This window comes from Rana temporaria, chromosome 11 (genome assembly GCF_905171775.1).
Source record: "Rana temporaria chromosome 11, aRanTem1.1, whole genome shotgun sequence".
NCBI classification, from domain to species: domain Eukaryota; kingdom Metazoa; phylum Chordata; class Amphibia; order Anura; family Ranidae; genus Rana; species Rana temporaria.
The window spans coordinates 47,201,066-47,229,052 of record NC_053499.1 but is presented as its reverse complement, the minus strand read 5'-3'; the positions used below and the strand labels follow the sequence as shown (position 1 = coordinate 47,229,052).

General features: G+C 44.5%; 1 protein-coding gene across 1 annotated transcript in view; it reads right to left on the bottom strand.

Moving 5' to 3' along the window:
* The window catches only part of LOC120916787 (mucin-2-like), a 211,395-nt gene extending 186,818 nt beyond the window's left edge, over nt 1-24,577 (bottom strand). The window contains exons 1-4 of the mRNA XM_040327724.1: nt 24,431-24,577; nt 19,478-19,547; nt 16,346-16,483; nt 13,990-14,154 (exon numbers count right to left, since the gene is read on the bottom strand). Coding sequence (XP_040183658.1) covers nt 13,990-14,154; nt 16,346-16,483; nt 19,478-19,547; nt 24,431-24,577 — 520 coding nt within the window. The remainder of the gene's footprint in view (nt 1-13,989; nt 14,155-16,345; nt 16,484-19,477; nt 19,548-24,430) is intronic.
* Between the last annotated feature and the right edge of the window lie 3,410 nt (nt 24,578-27,987).

Sequence of the window (27,987 nt, the reverse complement as noted above, 5' to 3'; positions counted from 1 at the left end):
GAGGTTGTGATGGCGACATTTGATGTAAAGGGGGTTGTGATGGCGACATCTGATGTAAGGTGAGCTATAGTGGGGACACCTGATGTAAGGGGGGTACTCTGATAGAGACACCTTATGTAACCTGGTTCTATTGTCTTTTACTTGAAATATGGATGGGATTAACCTACTTTTACATTATATTAGGCCGGGTACTAACGAGCAAACATGTACGGTGAAACCGGTCCGTCGGACCGTTTTCACCGTACATGCCTGCCAGAGGGCTTCTGTACGATGGTTGTACTAACCATCGTACAGAAGTCCGCGCGTAAACATTACGCGGGGCGTGTCCGCGTCGTCGCGATGATGACGCGGCGACGTGGGCGGGCCTGCCATTTAAAGGCTTCCACGCATGCGTCGAAGTCATTCGACGCATGCGAGGGACGGCGGGCGCTCGGACATGTACGGTAGGTCTGTACTGACGACCGTACATGTCCGAGCGGGCAGGAATATTTGTCTGCTGGGAAAAGGCCCGGCGGGCAAATGTTTGCTGGAATTCGGCCCGCTCACGCCTACACACGACCGAACATGTATGCTGAAACTGGTCCGCGGACCAGTTTCAGCATACATGTTTGGTCGTGTGTACGGGGCCTTAGAGAGCAATTCGGACCTCGGCTGGAAGAAAATTAGAATTTCAGTTTATTGCCCCTGTCCTAGGTGGACATTTTTGTGTTGCGGGAATATGCACAAAATTGTGTGCATTCTTGCAATTCAAAACAACACACACAACCTTTTTACAGGCGTGCAGTGGTGCCTTTAAGTCTTACCACACCTCTTGCTTTTTTGCTCATTCATCTGCCGCAAAACGTATGGTAACAAAATTGAATGCGTTTTGGTGCAGCACAATTTTTAAAAAAGGTTATGCAGGTTTTACATCTATTTTTATTACATTTTGTTTTTCATTTGTTTTGTAAACTACAAAAAAAAATTTAGCGCAACGCTACAGTGTTCGGGTTTGGCTTGATGGAAAGGTGGCAACTCTAATTTCCCTGTGCAAAAAATAGTGCTTGCGCTACTTTTAACCAAACTGCATGGTATTGTGGTACCATGCGATTTGGTGCCCGCAGACACACTGCTTTTGCGATCTGCATTTGGGGTGCCATTAACAATACATTGTCACGTGCATGCAGATTGCAAGGGCAGCACATTCAACTACAATACATAAACAAAACAAAAACATACTTGGGGGGCACACCGTAAAATGTCTTTAGATTCAAGATGGTGCTGCTACAAGACCAACAGACAGTACAAAACATATTATAGCACACACCCCCCCCCCCCCTCCTCATTACCTCTTTTTACTGGCCACCAGTGCATAGGAGGAATCCCTTCAGTTCTTCCACATAGAGGAGTTTGGCTCCCATGGTTGAGACTAAGGATGAGCTCTGGCATGTTCGCATAGAACACGTGCAGACCCCTCCAGGAAGTGTGCACGGCGCTGTGCTAATCACAGCCAGGGAGACATTGTCCCGATGCTCGGCTGCAGGGATCGTGAAATGTCTCCCTGGCTGTTATTAGCGCAGCGCCGTGCACACTTCCTGGCGGGCTCTGCACGTGTTCTACGCGAACACGCCAGAGCTCATCCTTAGTGGAGACACAGGATATTTCATTCTATTATTAGGGTAGGACCCACTAATTTGCGGTACTTTGTCGCAGTAAGTGGGCTTAGCACTATATGACATATAGTGTGACCAAACCCCTGTATTATTTTGAACATGTTCAGGTGTTTTTAACTAGCCTTGCAGGATAAATGTCATTCTTGAATGTGTGTGCTATAATCTGTTTTTTACTGTTTGTTGGTCTTGTAGCAGCACCGTCTTGAATGTAAATGCATTTTAGGGTGTGCCCCCAAGTATTTTTTTGTATATTGTAGTGACTCTGACCAGGTTTTTTTTGGTCTGGAGTACCCCTCTCCCTTCTTATTTGTGGCCACCAGTGCATAGGAGGAATCCCGTCAGTTCATCCACATAGATGAATTTGGCTCCCATGGTTGAGACGCAGGAACTTTCATTCTATTACTAGGGTAGGACCCACTAATTCGAGATACTTTGTCGCAGTAAGTTGGCTTGACACTATATGACCATATACAGTAGTGTGACCAAACCCCTGTATTATTTCGAATATGTTCAGGTGTTTTCAGGTGTTTTTCAGGTGTTTTCCATGCCACATCATGGTTGCCAGGCTCATTAAAACCAGGGGCAGTATGTAAAAATCTTTTTTTTTTTTTACATCTGTCCTTGATATGTCCAAAACCGACATGCTTTTAAAGTGAAAATCCTGAGATTTTAGCTGCCCTGCCTCTGTAATGCCTCCTGGCTTGGTGGCCATCTGTAAGCCCGGGGCCCCCATAATTTTCTATTGCCTGGGGGCCCCATGAGTTGTCAGTCCGCCCCTGGGTGTTTTTGACTTGCCTTGCAGGATAAATGTCATTCTTGAATATGTGCGCTAAAATCTGTTTTGCCCCTACAATGCATGGAACGTGCATTTCCCACACAGCGTTATGGTGTAAACCAGCCCTTAATATTTGTATACAGTAGATATAAAAAGTCTACATGCCCCGTTGAAATGCTGGTTCCTGTGATGTAAAACAAATTGACAAAAAATAGACAAAAGATGAATCATTTCAGAACTTTTTCCACCTTTTAATGTGAACTATGAACTGTAAAAATTGAATAACAAACTGAAATCTTTTAGGTGGAGGGAAGTAAAAATAAAAAAATATATATATTATGGTTGCATAAGTGTGCACACACTTAAACTAATACTTTGTTGAAGCACCTTTTGATATTATTACATCTTGACTTGGCAATATTTGCCTACTCTTCTATGCAAAAACACTCCAAATCTGTCAGATTGCGAGAACATCTCCTGTTTACAGCCCTCTTCAGAACGCCCCACAGATTTTTAATCGGATTCAGGTCTGGGCTCTGGCTGGGCCATTTCAAAACTTTAATCTTCTTCTGGTGAAGCCATTCCTTTGTTGATTTGGATGAATGTTTTGGGTCGTTGTCATGCTGTAAGATGATCTTCAGGTTCAGCTTTCTAGCAGAAGCCTGAAGGTTTTGTGCCAATATTGACTGGTATTTGGAACTGTTCATAATTCCCTCTACCTTAACTAAGACCCCTATTCCAGATTAAGAAAAACTACCCCAAAGCATTATGGTGTTCTTTTGGTGATGTGCAGTGTTGTTTTTGCGCGAAACATATCTTTTGGAATTATGGCCAAAAAAGTTCAACCTTGGTTTTATGAGACAATAACACATTTTCTTACACACTTTTGGGAGACTTCAAATGTGTTTTTGCAAAATTTAGCCGGGTTGGGATGTTTTTCTTCGAAAGAAAAAACATCCATCTTGCCATTCTACCCCATAGCCCAGACATATGAAGAATACGGGGAGATTGTTGTCACATGTACCACACAGCCAGTACTTGCCAGATACTCCTGCAGCTCTTTTAATGTTGCTGTAGGTGTCTTGGCAGCCTTCTTCTCGTCTTTTCATCAATTTTGGAAGGACTTCCAGTTCTCGTTAATGTCACTGTTGTGCCATATTTTCTCCACTTGATGATGACTATCTTCATTGTGTTCCAGGGTATATCTTATGCCTTGGAAATTCCTTTGTACCCTTCTCCTGACTGAAACCTTTTAACAATGACATCCCTCAGATGCTTTGAAAGCTCTCTGTGGACCATGGCATTTGCTGTAGGATGCGACTTGGAAAATGTCAGGAAAAACCTACTACAGTAGGTGACCGCGATATTGTGTCAATCTCGCTCCCTTTCTCGGCGAGATTGACTACCTACGAGCCCCATCGCGGGAGCCAGCGCCGATCTGGCTTGCCGCGATGGAGACAAAGCCGTCATAGAAGCGACGGGAGATCCGACTTGGATTCCCGCCAGTTCTACACGTGTGCGGCGTTTGTTATGAATCCTGAGGGGGAACTCCCCGCCGGATTTTAAATAAAAATCCGGCATGGGTTCCCCCCTCAGGAGCATACCGGGCCCTTAGGTCTGGTATGGGTTGTAAGGAGACCCCCCCTACGCCGAAAAAATGGCGTAGGGGGTCCCCCTACAATCCATACCAGACCCGTATCCAAAGCTACCCGGCCGGCCAGGAAAGGAGTGGGGACGAGCGAGCGCCCCCCCCCCCCCTGAGCTGTACCAGGCTGCATGCCTTCAACATGGGGGGTTGGGTGCTCTGGGGCAGGGGGGCGCACTGTGGCCCCCCCCACCCCAGAGCACCCTGTCCCCATGTTGATGAGGACAGGGCCCCTTCCCGACAACCCTGGCCATTGGTTGTCGGGGTATGCGGGCGGGAGGCTTATCGGAATCTGGGAGCCACCTTTAATAAGGGGGCCCCCAGATACCGGCCCCCCACCCTAAGTGAATGGATATGGGGTACATCGTTCCCCTACCCATTCACCTGGAGGAAAAATGTTAAAGTTAATAAACACGACAAAAGGGTTTTTAAAATAATTTTAGTCTGCTCCGGAGGCACCCCCTGTGTTCTTTAGCTTTTTCTGCAGGGGGGGCTTCTTCTTTGACGTCTTCGGGTGGGTGCCGCTCTTCTTCGCCGCCGTCTGGTTCTCTTCCATCGCCAAGGGGGGGTCGCTTTTATAAAAGCGCCCACCCCCCGGCGGGTTTCCTCCGACGTCTTCGGCGGGGGGTGGTGTGCTTCTCAGGGGGGGGCTTCTTCTTCCACTATCAGGGGGGTCTTCTCCGCTATCCGGGGGGTCTTCTCCACTCTCCGGGGGTCTTCTTCTATGTTTGCCGCTCTCCGCTGTTGACTCGGCGCACCCCGGTTCTTCCTCCCGCTGTCCGGTGCCTTCTCCTTCAGGGCTGAACGTCTTCTTCTTCTTCTGTGCTGTGACGTCGTCTTCTTCTTCTCTTCTCTTCAGCCTTCTCCCGATGTTGACATGTCACCTCTTCTCGCTGCAATGACAGGTGCGCGGTTTGCATCTGACTTATATAAGCCTCACAGTCCCATCATGCTCTGGTACCTACCCATGTGATACCTACCCACGTGGGTAGGTACCGGAGCATGATGGGACTGTGAGGCCTATATAAGTCAGATGCAAACCGCGCACCTGTCATTGCAGCGAGAAGAGGCGACGTGTCAACATCGGGAGAAGGCTGAAGAAGAGAAGAGAAGAAGAAGACGTCACAGCACAGAAGGAGAAGACATTCAGCCCTGAAAGAGAAGGCACCGGACAGCGGGAGGAAGAACCGGGGTGCGCCGAGTCAACAGCGGAGAGCGGCGAACATAGAAGACCCCCCGGAGAGTGGAGAAGACCCCCCGGATAGCGGAGAAGACCCCCCGTATAGCGGAAGAAGAAGCCCCCCTGAGAAGCACACCACCCCCCGCCGAAGACGTCGGAGGAAACCCGCCAGGGGGTGGGCGCTTTTATAAAAGCGACCCCCCCCCCCCGGCGTAGGAAGAGAACCAGACGGCGGCGAAGAAGAGCGGCCCCCACCCGAAGACGTCAAAGAAGAAGCCCCCCCTGCAGAAAGAGCTATAGAAGACAGGGGGTGCCTCCGAAGCAGACTAATAAATTATTTTAAAAACCCTTTTGTCATGTTTATTAACTTTAACATTTTTCCTCCAGGTGAATGGGTAGGGGTACGATGTACCCCATATCCATTCACTTAGGGTGGGGGGCTGGTATCTGGGGGCCCCCTTATTAAAGGGGGCTCCCAGATTCCGATAAGCCTCCCGCCCACCCCGACAACCAACGGCCAGGGTTGTCGAGAAGGGGCCCTGTCCTCATCAACATGGGGACAGGGTGCTCTGGGGTGGGGGGGGCCGCAGTGCGCCCCCCTGCCCCAGAGAACCCAACCCCCCCATGTTGAGGGCATGCAGCCTGGTACGGCTCAGGGGGGGGCGCTCGCTCGTCCCCACTCCCTTCCTGGCCGGCCGGGTAGCGTGCTTTGGATACGGGTCTGGTATGGATTGTAGGGGGACCCCCTATGCCGTTTTTTCGGCGTAGGGGGGGGGGGGGTCTCCTTACAACCCATACCAGACCTAAGGGCCCGGTATGCTCCTGAGGGGGGAACCCATGCCGGATTTTTATTTAAAATCCGGCGGGGAGTTCCCCCTCAGGATTCATAACAAACGCCGCACAAACGCTGCACACATGTAGAATTCCAGCTTGCTGGAATGTGCTTTTACTATTCCAGCGAGTGCGAGATGTCGGCACCCTGTCGCCGAGAATCAGCGCGATGCCATCGTGCTAAAAACACATTCTCGGCGGCAGGTACTGTAGAACAGCTAAACTTTGTTTTGGGTTAATCAGAGGCGCATTAAATGATGGCTGGTGTGTACTGACTCCTATTTAACATGAGTTTGAATGTGATTGCTTAATTGTGAACATAGCTACATCCCCAGTTATAGGCAGGTGTGCACACTTATGCAACAACATTATTATTTTGTTGTTGTTTATTTCCCCCCCCCCTCCCTTTAAAAGATTTCAGTTTGTTTTTCAATTGAGTTGTACAGTTTATAGGTCACATTATAAGGTGGAGAAAGTTCTGAAATGATTTATTTTTGTCTAATTTTTTTAACATCACAGAAACCTGACATTTTAACAGGGGTGTGTAGACTTATTATATCCACTGTAAGTTTTGTTGTAAGTTTTTAGTTATGAATGGACATGTTGTATTGCTGGCGGATCATATGACAATCCCCTCAAGCAGAGATCCAGTTCATATTGTTTGGCTGGAGTTCAGCAGTATATCTTGTGAATCCAATCAATAGTAACATCAACCATAAATGCACAAAATTAGACATATAATCAAAATGGAAGAATACGCATGTGCAAACCTGTCTTAAAGGTTTTATTTCACTTAAATAATTCAAAGGATTAACAAGATATACTGCTGAACTCCAGCCAAACAATACAAACCAGATCTCTGCTTGATGAGATCATATTTATGCTGATGTGATTCTGTAGTGGAGTTCTCGGCCCGGATTCAGATAGCTTTGCCTATCTTTAGGCGGGCGTAGCGTATCTCAGATACACTACGCCACCGTAAGTTTGAGCAGCAAGTTGTGTATTCACATACAACTTGCGCTTAAACTTACGGCGTGCAGTGTAACTTGACCGGCGTAAGCCCGCCTAATTCAAAATAGCCTGGTTGGGGGCGTGTACTATGTAAAATAGTACTGACCCCACGTTTTTGACTTTTCAACGAACGGCGCATGTGCCATCCGTGGACATATCCCAGTGCGCATGCTCCAAATGACGTCAGCAAATTGTCATGCTTTCGACGTGAATGTAAATTACGTCCAGCCGTATTCGCGAACGACTTACGCAAACGACGTAAAAAATTCAAAACTTGGCGCGGGAACGACGGCCATACTTAACATTAGCTACGCCTCAAATAGCAGGGGTAACTATACGCCGGAAAAAGCCGAATGCAAACGACGTAAAAAAAAGCACCGGGCGGTCGTTCGTTTCTGAATCGGCGTAAATACTAATTTGCATATTCCTTGCGTAAAAATTCGGAAGAGCCACCTAGCGGCCAGCCTGAAATTGCAGCCTAAGATACGACGGTGTAAGACACTTACACCTGTCGGATCTTGGGAATATCTATGCGTAACTGATTCTCTGAATCAGGCGCATAGATACGACCGACCACACTCGGAGATACGACGGCGTATCAGGAGATACGCCGTCGTATCTCTTTTCTGAATCCGGGCCCTCATGTTCTGGTAAGAGTTCATTTCTTGTGGTTGGTGACTGTCAAAGTGAAATGAACACTCCCTTTTTGCAAAGTGTCACTGTGGTGTTTTGGAAAATTTCACTTATATATGCACATGTGTTTGCAGCCTAGCTTGTCTTTTCATCTCTAAAATAATTTTAAAGCAATGTGAGTGATTTTCTGAACAGTTGCAGAGCTTTTTCTGTGAATTTTAATGAATCAATCCCCACTGCTTACAGCTACAGAGATTAGTGTTTTAGGTCCATTTCACACTTTTGCAGTATGAATGGCTTTCTATGGGGGCACCCACTATGGGGGAGGATCCCGGAGTGGCGGCGGGGGACTCCATAAGAAGAGGTTTAGGGCTCTTCTGTTCAAAATCAATGCACAAAGCAGGTGAGTATGACAGCAAAAGCTTTACAATCATTTTATAATCGCTAGCCATACTATCTGGTCAGGAGGCTATATAAAGCATGTCAGTTTGAATGACAAAGTCCTCACATAACTCTAAAACATACTCAGAGGTTAACTGGCTTCTTGCCAGATTGGCCCTAGTGTGTGTAGGAGTGTGAGCTTCTTTAAGGCAACTGGCACTACACTGTGTGCAGAGGGCCAGATTTACGTAGAGCGGCGCAAATTTAGTTTGTCCTAACGTATGTCAGTTAAGTTAAGGTGGCTCAATTTTGTGACGTAAGTGCTGTATCCACAGAGCATTTGCACCCAAATGTGCGCCCGCGTAACGTAAATACCGAGGCGTAAGGTGGGGTTATTGCAAGTGGGAAGGAAGTGGGCGTGCTCCATTGAAATGAGCCGTGACCCCATGCAAATGAAGGGCCGGCCGTACTGCGCATGCGTGCACGAATCTGCACCTCACTGGGCATGCTCAGAACTCGGCCCGGCGCAATCAGTGAGATAGGAAATAGGCCAAGCAGACTTAGTGAGATGACGCCCTGTGTATAAATAGCCCCACACAAACACCCTTCCTTTGCAAAAGTACATCCCTGTGTTCCCTTTCCTGAAGCGAGGTGCTTTTGCTCTGTTGTCTGTGGCTGTGTGTTGGTTTGTGTAGGAGTGTAGTAGGTAAGAGTTATTTGATAGTGTTAGAGGAGTTTGTATTAGGTGTTTATTTGTTCTGAGTGTTTTTTGTGTCTGTTTTTTCTGTGTGGTTTTTGGAGTCTGTATTAGCTGTCAGTTTTTTTTTTTTTTTTTTTGCTGTGTGATTTTTGTGTTTGTTTGTTCTGTGTATTTTTGTGTTTGTTTGTTCTGTGTCTTTTTGTCTCTGTTTGTTCTGTGTATTTTTGTGTTTGTTTGTTCTGTGTCTTTTTGTCTCTGTTTGTTCTGTGTATTTTTGTGTTTGTTTGTTCTGTCTGATTTTTGTGTGTGTTTGGTGCTGATTGTTGTGTGGTGTTATGGCACCCATGAGGAGAAAGCTGAACTTCTCGGTGCAAATCCTCGCTAGGGCCATCACCCGATTTGGGCGATATTTGCATGGCCCTGAGAGCCGGGACACCACACGGCCAGGAAGAAGGCGATCCTTCAGCAGATTACTGATGAGATCCCCCCAGTGGGATCGCTAAGAAGATCAATGATCTCAGGAGCCTGGGCCTGGTGAGAAGGTGGCCAAGATTACAGCGCATGCCACGGGCACTGGCAGAGGACCACCTTGCCCCGTCAGGCTGACTGAGGAGGAGTGGGCAGTGGCCCGGTGCTTCCACAGCCAACAAGTGGTGGGCCTGCCTGGCTTTGACTCCGAGGAGGCTGTGAGGACAGGTAAGTTTTTTTTCTATCTGGTGAGTAGCATGTGTCGGGGGGGGGGAAGGGAATATGTGCCAAGTGTGTGGATCCTCCAACCTGTGTATGTTTTGTGTCCACAGAGGGCCAGGAGGTTGCTGGGCCATCAGGCCAGTCTGCACCAACCCCCGGACAACAGGCTGCAGAAGAGCCCCAAAAAGGGCAGGAGTCCTCAGGGGAGGGGAGTGGCCACACCTCACATCATGAGGACGTTGAGGGGGAGGAGGATGAGGGGGGGAGGATGGGGATGATCGGATGGACCTTGCCAGGGAAATCCTTTTGGCTTTGGATGATGCTCCCCCTGTGGCTCCCCCTGTGGCTGCCCCTGTGGATGGCAGCAGTCAGGCCTCCATCAGGGCTAGCCTCTTCCACTCCTCCCCCAACAGGGCTCCCCCCAAGGGTCTCTCTCTCCCCTCCTCCCAGGCCACAAGCCTCAGCTGCAGGCAGGAAGGCCATCCAGAAGACCAGGGGGGTGGCTGAGGTTCTGCCGGACAATCTGCGGAGGGACCAGGCCCGGCAGACCCAACATCTGGGTCAGGTCACCTGGACTTTGGCCCAGATGGAGGACAGCCTGGGCTCAATTAAGGACTCGGTCAGTGAATTGAGCACAAACTCGTTGGCGGTCATAACTTGCATTTGTGACCTGCAGACCGCCACAGCAGGCGTGTCCCTGGAGGGGAGTGCCCTGACCCAGGCTGTCCACGCAAATACCCAGGCTGTCCAGGCCAATACGGCTGCCCTCAGTGTGGGACTGAACAGGATACCCGTGGCCTTGGAGGGCAGGCCAGCAGGAGGACAGTCACCAGGGGAGGCTCCTCCTTCCCCTGCTCCCCCCCCCCACGAGTCTCCCCTGGTTGGACGTGGCCATGGCCGTGGCCGGCCCAGGCGTAGCTCACTCCGCCGCCGTTAATATTGGATGTACTTTTGATTTATTTTTTATTTTTATTCTACTGTGATTATGATTTGTTTTATGTGTGTGAATGATGTATGAATGTGGGTGTGACATTCCTGATGAAAAAAGGGTGTCACCCTCAGTTTTGGTGGAGTAGGGATCCCCAGGACCAGGGAGAAGTGATCCCAGGTCCATGTGAATGATGTATGAATGCACAGTGACATAATTGGAGCCTTGGCGTGGCGTTGCTGCTCCCTAGTACCATGGGGGGTACTTGGGTCTAATTCAATTCGATGAGGATGTGATGTGTCTGTGCTAGGGACCACAGTGGGTGTGCATGCATGCATTCTCATTGTGCCATGATTAATGTGTGTGTTTACTGTGCAAAGATGCCTTCTGCGAGGTGTCTCCTGGCTGCTGTTCCCTCAGAAGAGGGGGTACCCTCGGTTACTAAAGTCACTAGTATAGCTATGAGCATGGATGCCCCTGGCATGTTGGCATACAGATTGTTGTCCTGCAAGTGTGTGTGCTCAGCTCTTCCCTAACGGTGTTGCTTTAGTTGACATTTACACGGCTGGTGTAAAGTTAGGGCAGCTTTTATAAGGTGTAACTTTCCGTCCTGAAACTAGCAGATGCGCACACGGCGTAGCCTACACTGCACAAGCGTACTTTTGTGGATCGCCCTATCTCCTTCATTTGCATATTAGCATAGAAAATCAATGGTGTGTCTAGCATATTTTGCGCTTTAAGATGCGCCGGTGTAATCATTTTACGTCGGACGGAAAAATCTGGTTTTCAGGCGTATTTCATTTTGAGGATACGGCGCAAAGATACGCGCGGCGCATTTTTGAATTACGCCGCGCATCTCTAGATACGTCGGCGTAAGTGCTTTGTGAATCTGGCCCAGAATTATTAGGCAAGTGAGTATTTTGACCAAATCATATTTTTTTTGGCATAATGTCCAACTTCAAGCTGTATAAACTTAAATGCCTATTGGATTTTTAAGCATATCAGGTTATGTGTATTTGTGGGGGAGGGTGTGGCCTAATGAGATCAACACCCTATATCAAAATGAGCATACTTATTAGGCAGATTTTTTTTTCCTAAGACAAAATGGGCCAAAAAAGATTTAAGCCTCGTACACACGGTTTGATTGTTGAACGACCGAGCGTCAGATTTATGGCAAAAGCGTGTGTGCAGGATTTTGTCTAGCTTACTAACTATCCGCAAAATGGGAGATTTATGGTGAAGGAAAACAATACACCACTCTGAACAGTGTCTTGGAGGCTGTGGTTGCTGCTGCGCAAGAAGTTGATAGTCAACAGACTCCATGAATGGAAGGCTTATGACTGTTTTAGAAAAGAAAGGTGGCTATATTGGTCACTGATTTTTTTGGGAGGAAAAGTCAGAAATGTTTACAGTGGCATCTTGGATTACAAGCATTGCACGCATCTTGGATTACAAGCATAATCCATTCCAGGAGAATGCTCGTAATCCAAATCACTCACATATTAAAGCGAGTTTCCCCATAGAAGTCAATGGAAACGAAAATAATTTGTTCCGCATTGACTTCTATGTCATGCAATACCGCATGTGGCCAGAGGTGGGGGTGAGAGTTGGGGGTGCCAGAGAGCCTTGGAAACACTCAGAAAGGCCCAGGGGCAGCTCGGCTGAACTCGGAAACCTCGGAAAAGCTCGGGAACGGAGTATTTATGAGCATTTTCGAACGGCTCTGAACGACTCCGATCAGCTCCAGTGGTCCCCCACCTCAGGCCAAACATGGTACTGCACACCACTGTGGCTTGAATCCTGCTCGTTTTGCGAGACAAAGTCAAATTTTTTTTAAAAACAGTGCTCGTATTGCTCGTACTGCGTTACTCGCAATCCTAGGTTTCACTGTTTGTTTATTCTCACTTTTTTTGTTAATTTGTTTGTTATTCACATAACAGATGAAAATAAACACGTGAGATGGGAACATTTTTGTTTTTCATTTAGTTGCATAATAATTCTGCACCCTGAGGCCCCATACACACGAGAGGATTTATCCGCAGATACGGTCCAGCGGACCGTATCCGCGGATAAATCCTCTCGAGGATTTCAGAAGATTTCTATGCGATGGCGTGTACACACCATCGCATTGAAATCCGCGCTGAAATCCTCTGCCGATGACGTGTCGCGCCGTCGCCGCTATTATGACGCGGCGACGGGCGCGACGCTGTCATATAAGGAATTCCACGCATGCGTCAAATCATTACGACGCGTGCGGGGAATCCCTATGGACGGATGGATCCGGTAAGTCTGTACAGACGAGCGGATCCATCCGTTGGAATGGATTCCAGCAGATGGATTTGTTGAGCATGTCAGCAAATATCCATCTGCTGGAAATCCATCCCAGGGGAGATTTATCTGCGGATAAATATCCGACGGAGTGCACACACCATAGGATCTATCCGCAGAAACCCATTTGATGGGATTTATCTGCGGATAGATTCTATGGTGTGTATGGGGCCTAAAAGTTGCCCAATAGTTCTGCACACATAGATATTCTCCTAAGAAAGCCAAACCCTCACTTTTTCTTTCCCAAATATTCAGGTTTGAGGTTTATTAACATTTTGGATTGACTAAGAGCACTGTAGGTGTTCAATAATAAAATGAATCCTCAAAAGTGCAACTTGCCTAATAATTCTGCACATCGTGTATATATAAGCACTAGGAATACATAAATAGTGGATGCAACCTATGCCTCCAGAAGAGCAGAGGAACACCCCAGAAATATTATAGAATTTGGGATGAGTGGTTGAACTCGGGGTCAACTCTTATGCCGCGTACACACCATCACTTTATGTGATGAAAAAAAATGACGTTTTTAAAAACGTCACTTTAATTGACTGTGTGTGTGGGAAAACGTCGTTTTATGTCTTGTAAAAAACGACCAAAAAAAATTGAAGCATGCTTCAATTTTATGTGTCGTTTTTCAAAAGTGCACTTTTTACTTCACAGAAATTGACCGTGTGTAGCAAAAAACGTCGTTTTCTAAGACGTTTTTTCATCCACGCATGCCCAGAAGCAAGCTTCAATGGTAAAACGTGGTGGAACGTAACCTCACTTTGCAAGATCATTGTGAGAAAACGATGGTGTGTAGGCAACTTCGTCTTTGAAAATTGAAGTTTCAAAAACGTAGTTTTTTACTTCACAGAAAGTGTCGTTTTTTTTCATCACATAAAGTGATGGTGTGTATGCGGCATTAGTGGTGAATAAGTAGAAGAGGGGCACTAATGGAAGGAAATTCTGATTATTGGAAGTCAGTAAAGAGGGGGAGGGGCGCTGCAACCAGGGTAACGGGGTAGTTTGTCTTTTATTGTTTTGTTTCCTTTTTGTTATCTGTTGTTTTTTTCTTTTTCAAGGTGGAATGTAATGTATAATGACACTTTTTCTGTTGATGTGGTTGTATTTATGAAATGGGAAAAGATTTAATGAAGAAATAAAATAATATTGACAGATGTAGACATGTGAAAGAATAAAATAAAAACATATTAAAAAAAAAAGGAATACATAAATACATTTTTGTTTACCTTTTTGAATGTTAATGGCACACGGATCAATAGTATCTGTTAAAACTTTTCCACAGGTGTGATCACTCCTCCATGAATGTGTAAAAGTAGACAAATCTTGTACTGACATTCCTCCCGGAACAACAAAATCATCCAACTGTTTATCATTGAAATTTCCACAAAGACCTGCATTATAAAACATTGCAGTCAGATTGTAGGTAAAATGTAAATTTTTCTACTCATTGTATGGACTCCCATAGAAAATATGCAGATACAGACCCTGCCATGACCACACTGCTGTTCTCTGTGATGCTTTTTTTTTTTTTTTTTTAGCTTGTTCAAAGCATGAGGGATGTTAGTAAGTTTGGAAGAAGTTCCCACTATAAACAATTTGAGGTCTCCACATACTATTCCTGCATGTTGGAAGGCCTCCACATACAGGGCAGCCATCAGGAATTATGGGGCCCCTTACACAACTTTAGGCATGGGCCCCCTGGAGCAGAGAACCGGGGGGGGGGGTGCTGCAGCCGCAAATTGAGAAGCCGGGGGGGGGGGGGGCTTTACAAAAAAAAGAAGAAATAAATAAAAATATATATAAAAAAGGGGGTAGCCATCCGGGGCCCTGGGGACCTCTGGGGCCTTTAATAAAAAGAAAAATAGATATATAAAAAATATATACCGCATTTGCCGGCGTAAAAGACGACCCCCTATTTTTCCATGAAAGATTTTGGTTTTGGGATATACTCGCCGTATAAGACTACCCCCTTCCTACTAGTCTGTCTGGAAGCTGAGGGGTAACCAGAACAACTGATGACAGGAACAACCACTAACAGAAACAGGCATTTTTTAAATCTCACTGTGCCATTCCATTACATTACATACCTCACTGTGCCATTCCATTACATGCCTCACTGTGCCATTCCATTACATGCCCCACTGTGCCATTCCATTACATGCCCCACTGTGCCATTCCATTACATGCCCCACTGTGCCACTCCATGCCCCCACTGTGCCATTCCATGCCTCCACTGTCCATCACATGCCTCCACTGTCCATCACATGCCTCCACTGTCCATCACATGCCTCCACTGTGCCGGCCAAGACGATCTCCCTACCTTATTTTTTTGCTGCAGACATCCATGTTTCAGGCTGCGGGCATCCATGATTCAAAAGCTGACTGTTCCGTGATAGGCGGAACACTAATTTTCCCAGCGGGGCCTCTGTTCAGTGTTCCGCCTATCACGGACGTCCTCTCGTCCGAGGATGAGAAGGCATCCATGATAGGCGGAACACTGAGCAGAGGCCCTGCTGGGAAAATGAGTGTTCCGACTATCATGGAACAGTCTGAGGAGGAGGCGCGGCTTTTAAATCATGGATGCCCGCAGCCTGAAACATGGATGTCCGTAGTCTGACAGAGACAGATCCGGCGTATAAGACGACCCCCGACTTTGGATGCTTTTTTTTGCATCCAAAAGGTCGTCTTATACGCTGGCAAATACAGTATATATATATAAAGAAATTAAATAATATAAAAAAAATAATAATATTTTTATAAAAAAAGGGGGTTCCATCCGGTGCCCTGGGGACCTCTGGGCCCTTTAATAATAAATAATATTATATATATATATATAAAAAATAAAATAAATAAAAAAAGGGGGGTTGTCATCGGGGCCCCTTGGGACCTCTGGACCTCTAAAAAAAAATAAAAAATGGCCCTTTAGTAAAAAAACTAAAAAAAATATATATATTTTTTTTAAGGGGGTTGCCATCCGGGCCCCTTACAGGTGTACTGCCTGTACCACCCTGATGGCGGCCCTGTCCACATATTATACTATTCCTGCATGTTGGAAGGCCTCCACATACTATTCCTGCATGTTGGAAGGCCTACACATACTATACTATTCCTGGATGTTGGAAGGCCTCCACATACCATACTATTCCTGCATGTTGGAAGGCCTCCACATATCATACTATTTCTGCATGTTAGAAGGCCTCCACATACTATTCCTGCATGTTGGAAGGCCTCCACATACTATACTATTCCTGCATGTTGGAAAATACTATGATATTTATCAGAAGCCCTATGTGCAGAGGTTAGCCAAAAGGTGGCAATGCTGGTTACATTGATGTCAAGATGCTCTGCTAACCTAGGTTTCCCAAATAATGTAGAAGTCAGCAGGAGGAACCAGTGATAGTGGTGGGGGACACAGCAGAGTGACATTATTGAGAAAGTCAGTTTACCTATGGGTTTCAGGTAATTATTTCTCAGGAATGGAGTGGTGTTTGGTGGTATAGGAAACATCTTTCTTTTTGCAGGTATAGCTTTTGAGCAGATTTGAAGTCAATGATAGAGCCACTTTATTTATGTTTTACTTACCACAGACTTTTCCAGATAAAGCAGTGCTTACATATATATACAGTTGCATCTCAGGCACCCTTGTGATTTCCAGTCGAACACCAAGTTGTGTATAGACAACAGTGGTAAAGCTTGTGGGCTCAAAAACACTCAGATTTCCTGTTAACAGACACAGGTCATAAATAATACTTTAGCCGGATCTATACATAATAAAAAACTACATATGTAATATCTGCACATTACAGTTGGTGTAACTATAGTTTTAAAATGTTTTGTTTTCGAAGTTTTGAATTCTAAATTACATTTACAGTATTGCTGAGTGCATTGCAAAGTGACATCTATTTTATTTTTCATGAATTTTTATTGAGTGAACATAAGAATATCATATAACATTTGAATCTATTACTGAACAGTAAGAAAGAGCATAATTGTGTGTCTGAAAGGCATATTCTAGTAGGAATTGAGAGTCGTTCAATACATTTCAGAAATGTACATTCTATGTTGTTTGTTTATGTTTTAAACAAAAAAGTTTTTTTTACTGTAACTTATAAATGTGAAAGTTGTATTGTTTTGATATTCGTACTGTGATTTTTTTTATAAATCTAGTTGTTTGCTCACTTCATTTTGCCTTGGTTATCTCTGTAATAATAGATTGTAAATATTTAATTTCATTCGCTTTCTTATACACAGTATCTCACAGAAGTGAGTACACCCCTCACATTTTTCTAAATATTTTATTATATCTTTTCATGTGATAAGACTGAATAAATGACACTTTGCTACAATGTAAAGTAGTGAGTGTACAGCTTGTATAGCAGTGTAAATTTGCTGTCCCCTCAAAATAAACTCAAAACACAGCCATTAATGTCTAAACGGCTGGCAACAAAAATAAGTGAAAATGGTCCCAATTTGCCATTTTCCCTCACTGGTGTCAAGTGACTCGTTAGCGTTACAACGTCTCAGGTGTAAATAGCAAGTAGTTGTGTTAAATTTGGTGTTATCGCTCTCACTCTTTAATACTGGTCACTGGAAGTTCAACATGGCACCTCATGGCAAAGAACTCTCTGAAGATCTGAAAAAAAGAATAGTTGCTCTAAATAAAGATGGCCTAGGCTATAAAAAGATTGTGAAGACCCTGAAACTGAGCTGCAGCATGGTGGCCAAGACCATACAGTGGTTTAGCAGGACAGGTTCCACTCAGAACAGGCCTCACCATGGTCGACCAAAGAAGTTGAGTGCACGTGCTCAGTGTCAGGCCTTGTACACACGACCAGACATGTCCGATGAAAATGGTCCGCGGACCGTTTTCATCGGACATGTCTGCTGGGAGGTTTTGGTCTGATGTGTGTACACACCATCAGACCAAAATCCCCGCGGACAGAGAACGCGGTGACGTAAACGACACCGACGTTCTCTGACACGGAAGTACAATGCTTCCACGCATGCGTCAAATCAATTTGACGCATGCGCGGGATTTCGGGCCGCTGGTTATACATCATAACCAGCGGACATGTCCGATGAGTCATACTAACCATCGGACATGTCTGACGGACAGCTTTCCAGCGGACAAGTTTCTTAGCATGCTAAGAAACTTTTGTCCGCTTGAAACCTGTCCGCTCTGCCGGAAAACTGTCCGCTAGGCCCTACACACGGTCGGACATGTCTGCGGAAACTGGTCCGCGGACCAGTTTCAGCGGACATGTTCGGTCATGTGTACGAGGCCTTAGTGTCATATGCAGAAGTTGTCTTTGGGAAATAGACATATGAGTGCTGCCAGCATTGAAGGGGTGGGGGGGTCAGCTTCAGGGACTGTGCCGCAGGGCAGTACTCCAACATAACGACCCCAGACACACCTCCAAGATGACCACTGCCTTGCTGAAGAAAAAGGTGATGGACAGGCCAAGCATGTCTTCAGACCTAAATCCTATTGAGCATCTGTGGAACATCCTCAAACGGACGGTGCAGGAGTGCAAGGTCTCTAACATCCACCAGCTTTGTGATGTTGTCATGGAGGAGTGAACTCCATGCCCAAGAGGGTTAAGGCAGCGCTGGAAAACAATAGTGGCCACACAAAATATTGACACTTTGGGCCCAATTTGGACATTTTCACATAGGGGTGTACTCACTTTTGCTGCCAGCAGTTTAGACTTTAATGGCTGTGAGTTGAGTTATTTTGGGAGGACATCAAATTTACACTGTTATACAAGCTGTACACTCACTACTTTACATTGTAGCAAAGTGTAATTTCTTCAGTGTTGTCACATGAAAATATATACAGTGGAACCTTGGATCACGAGCATAATCCTTTCCAGGAGAATGCTGGTAATCCATAGCACTCGCATATCAAAGTGAGTTTCCCCATAGAAGTCAATGGAAACAAAATTAATTAGTTCCGCATTTACTTTTGAGGCATGCAATACCGCATGTGGCCAGAGGTGGGGGGCGCCGGAGAGCCTCGAAAATACTCGGAAAGGCTCGGGGACAGCTCGGCTGAACTCGGAAAACCTTGGAAAGGCTCGGGAACAGAGTATTTCCACGTTTTTCTGAGTAGTTCTGAACAGCTCATATCGGATCCACTCGGCTCCGGTGCCCCCGCACCTCTGGTCAAATGCAGTACTGCACACGGCTGTGGCTTGAAATTTCAGTGTAGAAAAGGAATTGTGTTGTCAGCTCAAAAGCGAAGTTAGGGGCTCACTGAGGTTTTCCTGTCATGTAAGGCATGAAAGGAAATCCTCCTGCCTTAGGCTGGCCATAGTTGGCTCAAATTTTGTCTGATTCTGCAAATGCCACCCAGTTCGGCAAATGTCAATTAAAAAATCAACTGATGTGGGTGGAAAATGTTGATGAAACAGTGACTGCATCCTATCAGATGCAGTCACTGTTCAGCAACACCACTGTTTTCAGGAATTACAATAGTCAGTAGTAGGGATTCCTATCAACACTATTGTTCAGCCAGTGAGCTGAATGAGACAACATTGAACTGTCTATTTTTTTTTTACTTTGTATTTTTTGTTATTTGTTGTATGTTTGTGATATCATTAATTGCTTTACTAACTTAGTAGTAAATTTCCTTTTCTTTGTGTTTTAAAAGGCTCCCCCTGCTCTGTGGCTGTAATAGGGCTTAGAATAAAGAGGTAACAGTGGGTATTTTACCACGTGAATAGGGTAATGTAATCTCATCAGAATTAAGTGTTACTTCCCCATTGCTTCTGATAACCAGTGTCTAAGATACAAGAGAAAAAAATGCATAAGACGAAACAGAAAAGAAAAACAAGAAATACAGTACAAATAATGTAATGTAAGTAATGTAATGAAGTAATGTAATGAAAAAAATCTAATAATATATATATATAATACAAAATATTTTCATGAAGAGGGGATAGCAGACATATACTCATGGCTAGTTGCATTCAATTATGTAACTTAAAGTTGTGAATAAGCACGGTTCTTTTGTGTGAAACGCGTCAACTACATATTCTTGCAAGTTTGTCTGGCTTATGGCAATAAAGAAAACGTCAGCAGCATCTTTTGGACCCAAGTGTGCAATCAATTCCTTTCTTCCTTATGTAACTTAAAGTGCTGGTAAATGTGATTTTTTTTTACCTTAATGCAGGCTCTGCATTAGGAAAAAAAAACATGTTTTAATAGTAACTCCCCCACAGTCCCCTCTAAATACTTACCGGAGCCTGATTTTGAATCCAGTGCTGCTATTCTCCCCTCTCCCCCCTCTCACAGGCTTGACTGAGAGCAGCGGGAACCATTGTCTCCTGTTGCTGTCAGTAAAAACCTGTGAGCAGAGAGCAAGGGGGTGGGACCAAGCTGGGCTGTGTGTCTGAATAGCTGGCGGGAGAACCAAGAAGAGGAGGTTCAGTGCTGCACTGTGTAAAATCATTGCACAGAGCAGGTAAGTATGACATGTTTATTATATTAATTAAAAATGTATAGCCTTACAATGACTTTAAATTGTATATAAACTTAACAATTGACATCTCTTTCTTTCTCCCTTTTGGTCTGTTAAATATACAGTTCAAAGCAATTTATTATACTGTGTAACAGGAGTCACTTTTGGGCACAGATTGAGCCAGGAAATAAAGGGATATATGTTGGATTGTTTTAACATGGACAGTAATCTACAATATATTCTTTAATGTCTGTAAAGAATATTCTGACCCTACCGGTCAATAATGACTCTTTTCAATGATTAGCCCTACCTAGTGAGTTGTTAAATGAGGCTGGCTCTTAAAAAGGGCTTTCATTGTGTGATAACACTGTTTAAAGCCTATTGATGCTCAGGTGTGAATACCTTTCTGTCGGAGACAGGCTGTCTGTCTAAAGATGTGGATTGAGGGGAATTCATTGTGTGATGGTGTTTTGTTTGAGTCCTGTTAATGGGGGAATGTGACTTCTCAGGTGCAGTGATTAGGTCATGTTAATTATAGACCGGCGCCGAAAAGTCTGGAATGTTTAGCAATTAGCCATCTGAAGGTGTATTGAAGCTCCCCAGGGCTTGAGTTTGATTGTTCCTGTGATCACTGAAACATGCCTTGAAAACTGTATATAAACTTGAGAGCTAACCGTTAAAAGTGTTCATACATTTTGAAGCAGAGAATAGAGCGGTCAGTCTCATTTTCTGGGAAATTGATATGGATCGTGCCTGCTGGTTTGTCTGTGTGTCGAATAAGCTGTCGTGGGTTGATGGAAGGTTGTAAATGGTGGTGACCGTTACATACTGTATCTGTGTCATAAGTGCAAAAACATACTTGCTGATTAAGTTAGAAATTCAGAGCTGTATTATATCCAGTGCTCACTTCCTATGTTGTCTCTAGGGTAGTAATTAGCTCTCTCAGTTCTTATCTTAGGTCTACAGAACAGGTAGATTATTTTGTTATGGAGATAGAATGGTAGGTGGGTCTAAGTATTTTTATAAAGAAAACTGGACAGGGCTAAAAAAACGATAGAAAAAAATAATCGTCTGTGGGCACGTTCATCGGTTAAAAATCCACGCATGCTCAGAATCAAGTCGACGCATGCTCGGAAGCATTGAACTTCATTTTTCTCAGCACGTCGTATAGTTTTACGTCACCGCGTTCTGACACGATCGTTTTTTTAACTGATGGTGTGTAGGCACGACTGATCATCAGTCAGCTTCATCGGATATCTGATGAAAAAATCCATCAGACCGTTTTCATCGGATGAACCGATCGTGTGTGCAGGGCATTATAGTAGGAGTTGAGTGCATCTATGGCAGGTTTACAGGTATTCTCAGTACTTGCAGGACCTCTAAAGAGATAAATCTTTATTATGTGTTATATCCAGTACTGTGGAAAAGTTTGGGCAGATATGAAGGAATGCTGTAATGTAAGAATGCTTACAAAATATGGCCCGGATTCAGAAAAGATTTACGGCGGCGTATCTCCAGATACGCCGCCGTAATTTTAAATGTGCACCGTCGCATCTTTATGCCTATTCAGAAAGGCATTTACGTTCGTTTTTTTCCAAGATACGACTGACGTAAGTCTCTTACGCCATTGTATCTTGGGTGCATATTTACGCTGGCCGCTAGGGGCGCTTCCGTAGATTTACGCGTAGAATATGCAAATGAGGTAGATACGCCGATTTATAAACGTACTTGCGCCCGTCGGATTTAGCTACGCCGTTTACGTAAGGTGTCGGTCCGGCGTAACTTTACCTCTCATAAAGCAGGGGTAAGTCATGTTAAGGTATTGACGTCGGAAGCGTCGGAACAGCGTCGTATTTTACATCGTTTGCATAACTCCTACGTGAATGGGGCTGGGCGTAAGTTACGTTCACGTCGACTAAGCATTAAGCCGACGTATCTTGGGGAGTATTTGCGACGTGACCCTGAGCATGCGCGCCCATGCGCCGTTCTTTTGGCCCCTCATTTGCATGGGTCACGGTTCATTTTAAATAAACACGCCCACTGCCAACCTACTTTGAATTACGCGGGCTTACGCTGGCCCATATACGCTACGCCGCCGTAACTAAGGACACAAATTGTTTCTGAATACGGTACTAGCCTGACTTAGTTACGGCAGCGTAGCGCATATGAGATGCGCTACGCCCCCAGAAAGATACGCGATTCTTTTTGAATCCGGGCCCATGTATTTTCTTCACCTAATCCCAGACAGATTTGATGATGTTGAGATCAGGGAACTGTGAGAGTCAAACCATCACTTCCAGCAATCCTTGTTCTTCTTTAAGCTATAGATAGTTCTTGATGACATTGGCTGTATGTTGGGGTCATTGTCTTGCAGCAGAAAAGATTTGGGGCCAATCACATGCCATGGAAACTTAAAGTAGTTTCCATCCCAAATTTTTTTTTTACTCATCTGGAAATGCCTGATGCTATGCGGTCCCACAAAATCTGCCTTTGAAAGCACCTAGGATTCTGACATCATCTCCCTCTAATGCTCCTGGGAAATGTGTGTCATAATTTCCCAGGATGCAGTGCGCTGTCCAATTATCACTCCCCATTCAAGACTTCCAGGAAGTAAGTGCTTGTAGGCTTCACAATGCCCACAAGCAAAATTACAACGGTGTAGACATAGTTTTATAAACTATCTTTTTTGAATATTTTTGAATATTTAAATTAATGGAGCAGGCATAGATACCCTGTTACACTGTGCCCATTCTTGTGAGGGTTTATAGATACGGAAATGTTTCACATTTTTATACATATATTGTTAAATGTGATAAATTAAAAAAATATTATTGAAAATTAGTGATTATAGCTCCTGGAGAGTGAGACGTGCAGATGCATAGCTTTTCAAACATTAACAAAAACTATTTTAGGGTGCTAAAACCTTGTGAATGTGTAGGCACAAATAAACCTGTGGCATTTGGTAATAGTCTAAGATGAGAAAAATTCCATATAAAATTTAAAGGATATTAGCATAGTATGTGACATAGATCAAAACACATATGTAAAAACATGTTTGCCATATTTTACATATGTGTTTTGTGTTTCTCTTTGCTTTTTACTATATTGAATAAACTATAGATCATTCTTTTGTTGTTTCTGCATAATGGTGCTGGACTACTTTTTTTTTTTTATATTGTGGACAGGGGCGTAACTAGAAATCACAGGACCCCATAGCAAAATGTTGTATGCCCCCCCCCCCCCCCCCACACACACACACACAAAAAAAACGAACGAATGCCATTGAACAACAGATTACAACACCCATGTGGCACAGTACCCAGGCAACAGCTTATATTAATTTTTAACAAAGTATGCAGTATATTGTAGGCAGCCCTTGAAGGACACACTTTGCTGACCTCCATGCCTTCTAACCAATTTCTGTTCTGATTAAACTTATGTGTAAATACAAGACAAATAGGGGAGAAATAAGACAGCAATGATGAACAGTGGCCCTAATGGTAGTTTGATAAAGTTTATTCTTAAAGCAGAGGTTCACCCTAAAAACAATTTTCTAACTTTACATTGTGCTCACTCTTGACATTGACAGTACGCTGATGTTTTTTTTTTTGCCGTACATACCGTTGTATCGCTATTTTCCCCGCCGGCTTCCGGGTAGTGGCTCCCGTGGGAGTGGGCATTCCTATGCACAGGCTAAGTGATTGACGTGATGATAAAAGCTTCCCAACGGCGCATAAGGCGCGTCACGAGTTGCCGAAAGAACCCGAACGTCGGTGCGCAGGCACCGTATAGCGCCGACTCACAGTTTCGGCTTCTTTCGGCAACTCGTGACGCGCATTATGTGCCGTGGGAAAGCTTTTGTCATCACGTCAATCACTTAGCCTGTGCATAGGAATGCCCACTCCCGAGGGAGCCACTACCCAGAAGCCGGCGGGGAAAATAGCGATACAACGGTATGTACGGCAACGGAAAAAAAAACATCAGCGTACTGTCAATGTCGAGAGTGAGCACAATGTAATGTTAGAATTTGTTTTTAGGGTGAACCTTCGCTTTAAAGTCTTAGGAACATCTGCACCCTTGAACCTGGCATTGCTCCCCCTCTCTTTGTGCTGAAATTATCCTAATGCAAAAATATAGCAAACATTTTCTTCACAAAAATAGCAAAATAGTGCAAAATAGATGACAGTCTCCCACTCCCTTCCTACCTCCTCTCCAGACTCCAGAGCCTCCTCATGTGCTGAAAACGATGTCCCTTCACAGACGCACTCAAACGTTCTGCCCCGCCCACTCTGCTCTCTGCTCCTGCCTTCTGCTGTATGCGGTTGTGTGTGTCGGGACACGGCAGGACTCATGGGGCCTGGGTGGCTTAACAGTAAACTTACACTCCTCATCCTCAGGGTATCTTTAAGGCAGGGGAAAAGGGGCAGCTGCCCTGGGCCCTGTCATTGTTGTGGGGCCCAAAGCAGCTCCATCATACTTGCCAACTATGCCAGTTTAAATTCCCTTGTCCCTTGAAGTTTTAGTCCTTTGCTGTGTCCTGATATCAGTGTGAAGCGCTGTTACTAATGCTGCCCAGCTCTGCCCTCTTGTTGTGTAAAGATGACCCCGTATTTACATGTAAATAACCGTCATTCATATGTAAATGATGGGAGAATTCATATGTAAATAGTGGCAGTATTCATATGTAAATAGCTGAGGCTGGCAGCATTCATATGTAAATAAAGTGAAGAGATGATGTGCTGTAACCTCTACCAACCAATCAGTAAGCAGTATTACTGTAAAGTCTAGCAACCAATCAGTCAGTCGTAATGTGTGCTGTAACCTCTATCAACCAGTCAGTAAGTGGTAATGATATGCTGTAACCTCTGGCAACTAATCGCAATCACTGCCTGATCTGATACAGTAAACTGATTTTAAGTCTAGCTGATATTTATTGTATGTCTCAGAGCAGGTGGAAAGCAAACTTGCATTGGGGGGCCCCAAGAAAATGTTTGCCCAGGGTCCAATCAACATTAAGGATGGCCCTGCTCATCCTCACTGGGCCCCAGGGTCGGACTGACAGCTCAGCAATAGCAGATCATGGGGCCCCATGTGTCCCCGCTCACACTCAAGCCACATCTGCACAGAAAGAAACGGGGGGGCACACGGGGGGAAGGGAGAACACACAGGGGGACACTGGAGGGAGAACACACAGGGGGACACTGGAGGGAGAGCACACAGGGGGACACTGGAGGGAGAGCACACAGGGGGACACTGGAGGGAGAGCACACAGGGGGACACTGGAGGGAGAGCACACAGGGGGACACTGGAGGGAGAGCACACAGGGGACACTGGAAGGAGAGCACACAGGGGACACTGGAGGGAGAACACACAGGGGGACACTGGAGGGAGAACACACAGGGGGACACTGGAGGGAGAACACACAGGGGGACACTGGAGGGAGAACACACAGGGGGACACTGTGGGGGTGGAGAGTATCCTGTGGTTATGTTGGGGCCTGGGTCCCATACATCTGTATTCACCCCCACCCCTCCGATGACGGCCCTGGTGTCTCAGCTTCACTCACCCGATGATGCTGATAATAATACTGCTAACGGAGCGCTGCTCCCTGCTGGCCCCTCCTCTCTTCTCGTCCATCCCAGGTGATGTCACGACGCATACAGTACAAGCACCTGGGACGGACAGGAGGTAAGGAGGGGGCGGCAGGAAGCAGTGTGCCGTTAGCAGTGTTATCGGCATTATTACAGCCGCTAGTGCCCGATGGGTCAGTTCGGCCCTGCCGGGCCCCACTTGGCTGCGGGCCCCATGGCGCTCGGTGGGTCCAAGCCAGTTTTTTATTGGTTTGATTAAGTTGTATTATATACTAAATACACACTGGTTTCTTGCTTTCCAGAACAAGGGTTCATCAAAGAGCTTGCTATATGTGCCTGGTCTTTTTTGAGGACATTGAGGACTTTGATCTTTGTCAGATACTATGCTAATATTCTTTAAATTGTATATGGTATTTTTTGCATATGAGACTATTACCGAATTGCCATGGGTTTATTTGCATTGTTGTCTCATATGTCTGTCTTTCCAAACATAGATTTAAATGAGATCTGTCATTCCTTGATCAAGGAGAGACTCCAGCTATGTATCTGAATATATATATATATATATATAAAAACAACTTTATTTGGGATTAGGTATTTATCTCGAAGATTGAGCAAATCAATTACTAAATATTTTATCGGATATCCTATATTCTCATTCTCTTTTACAGTGTCTTTATTTTAAGAGGAATAGAATGGAAAGCAAAGATTATTGTTTTTGTCAAACTAACTAAAATCATTGATTAGAAACTGAAAAATACGTTTAAAATGCTTTTTTGAATTGTGTTGCCCTAGGAACACACTCAGGCTAATTTGGACTTTATAAACGTTAACATCATTTCACATCCATTATCATAATGATAAACAAAACAATTCAATATGTAAACATTTGTTAATTTCAGGAGAATGGAAAGTCAGTACTTTCAGTTGTCCACATGTACTGTATATCACAGAGTTGCAGCTTTACACCAGCTGAAACATCTAAGTAAAAGGGGAAATATATTTTTGTAAGATGATTGGCATCCATATAAGAAATGTCTCCCAGTATTTCCATTATGCCAAGAGGGTGTGTCCACCATAATAGACAAAGGCTGTAATATGGGACAACAATATGTATGAGATATCATATATTAGATGTAACACTTTTCTTACTGCATGCTTAATCCTTTGGTAATAATTATTTTTAAATAAATGTCTGAATATATTTTCTTTACTTACCACCCCAGAGTCCTTCAACATTACCATTACTGTTTGTAGGCAGGTTTCAAGGCCATTTATGGCACATGGTCTAATCTGGCCATGGATGGTGAACATGGACATTGAACACAACTGAAAGACACCAAATTATAAGATTGGAGGTTAAAAACATAAAATATATGCAGAGCACTAATAAGACATCTATTCAAACTGAAGACTAAAGTAAAGTTTAAAGTGTATATAAACCTAAAAAGTACAATTTACATAGCATCTTACTAGTCCTTAAATGTGGTGGCTGCATACATTTTCTTTTTTCAGGCTAACAACATTTTCAGCAAGTACAGATATGCATGTTGATTTTGACAAAATAAGTATTTGTCACTTTGCTCACTTAAAAGGAAGCACAAAGAAGCTTATCTTGCTTGGGTAAACTTCTAGTTGCATCAAACAACCATGTAATGGAGATAAACAAGGGTAGACAAATGTGTTAATTGTATAAGTCCAAAATAAGAAGCACAAATCAAACACTATAAACAATTCCAGTAGCGCTCACACACAAATCCTCTGTTCAAAAATTAACATAAAGTAATAAGTAACATGTATAACAAAAAACAAGATGCTAATGACAGTGTGCCCAATGACAGGTACAATAGAAGCAGAGCAAGGAAGAGGAGCACTAATCAACTTGACACAAACGGACTGGGCCCTGGCCACTGGCAACCAGCATGCATGCAATAGTATAAAAACTCTGACAGCGCACACTCCTTAGCAATGCCCCATTACTGGTGACATCAGCTCCTGCCTATACCGACATGTTTTGATGGGATACCGCCAATCTTTCTCAACAAAGAGAAATCTTGAGAAAGAGAAATCTTGAGAAAGAGAAATCTTGAGAAAGAGAAATCTTGAGAAAGAGAAATCTTGAGAAAGAGAAATCTTGAGAAAGAGAAATCTTGAGAAAGATTGGTGGTTTC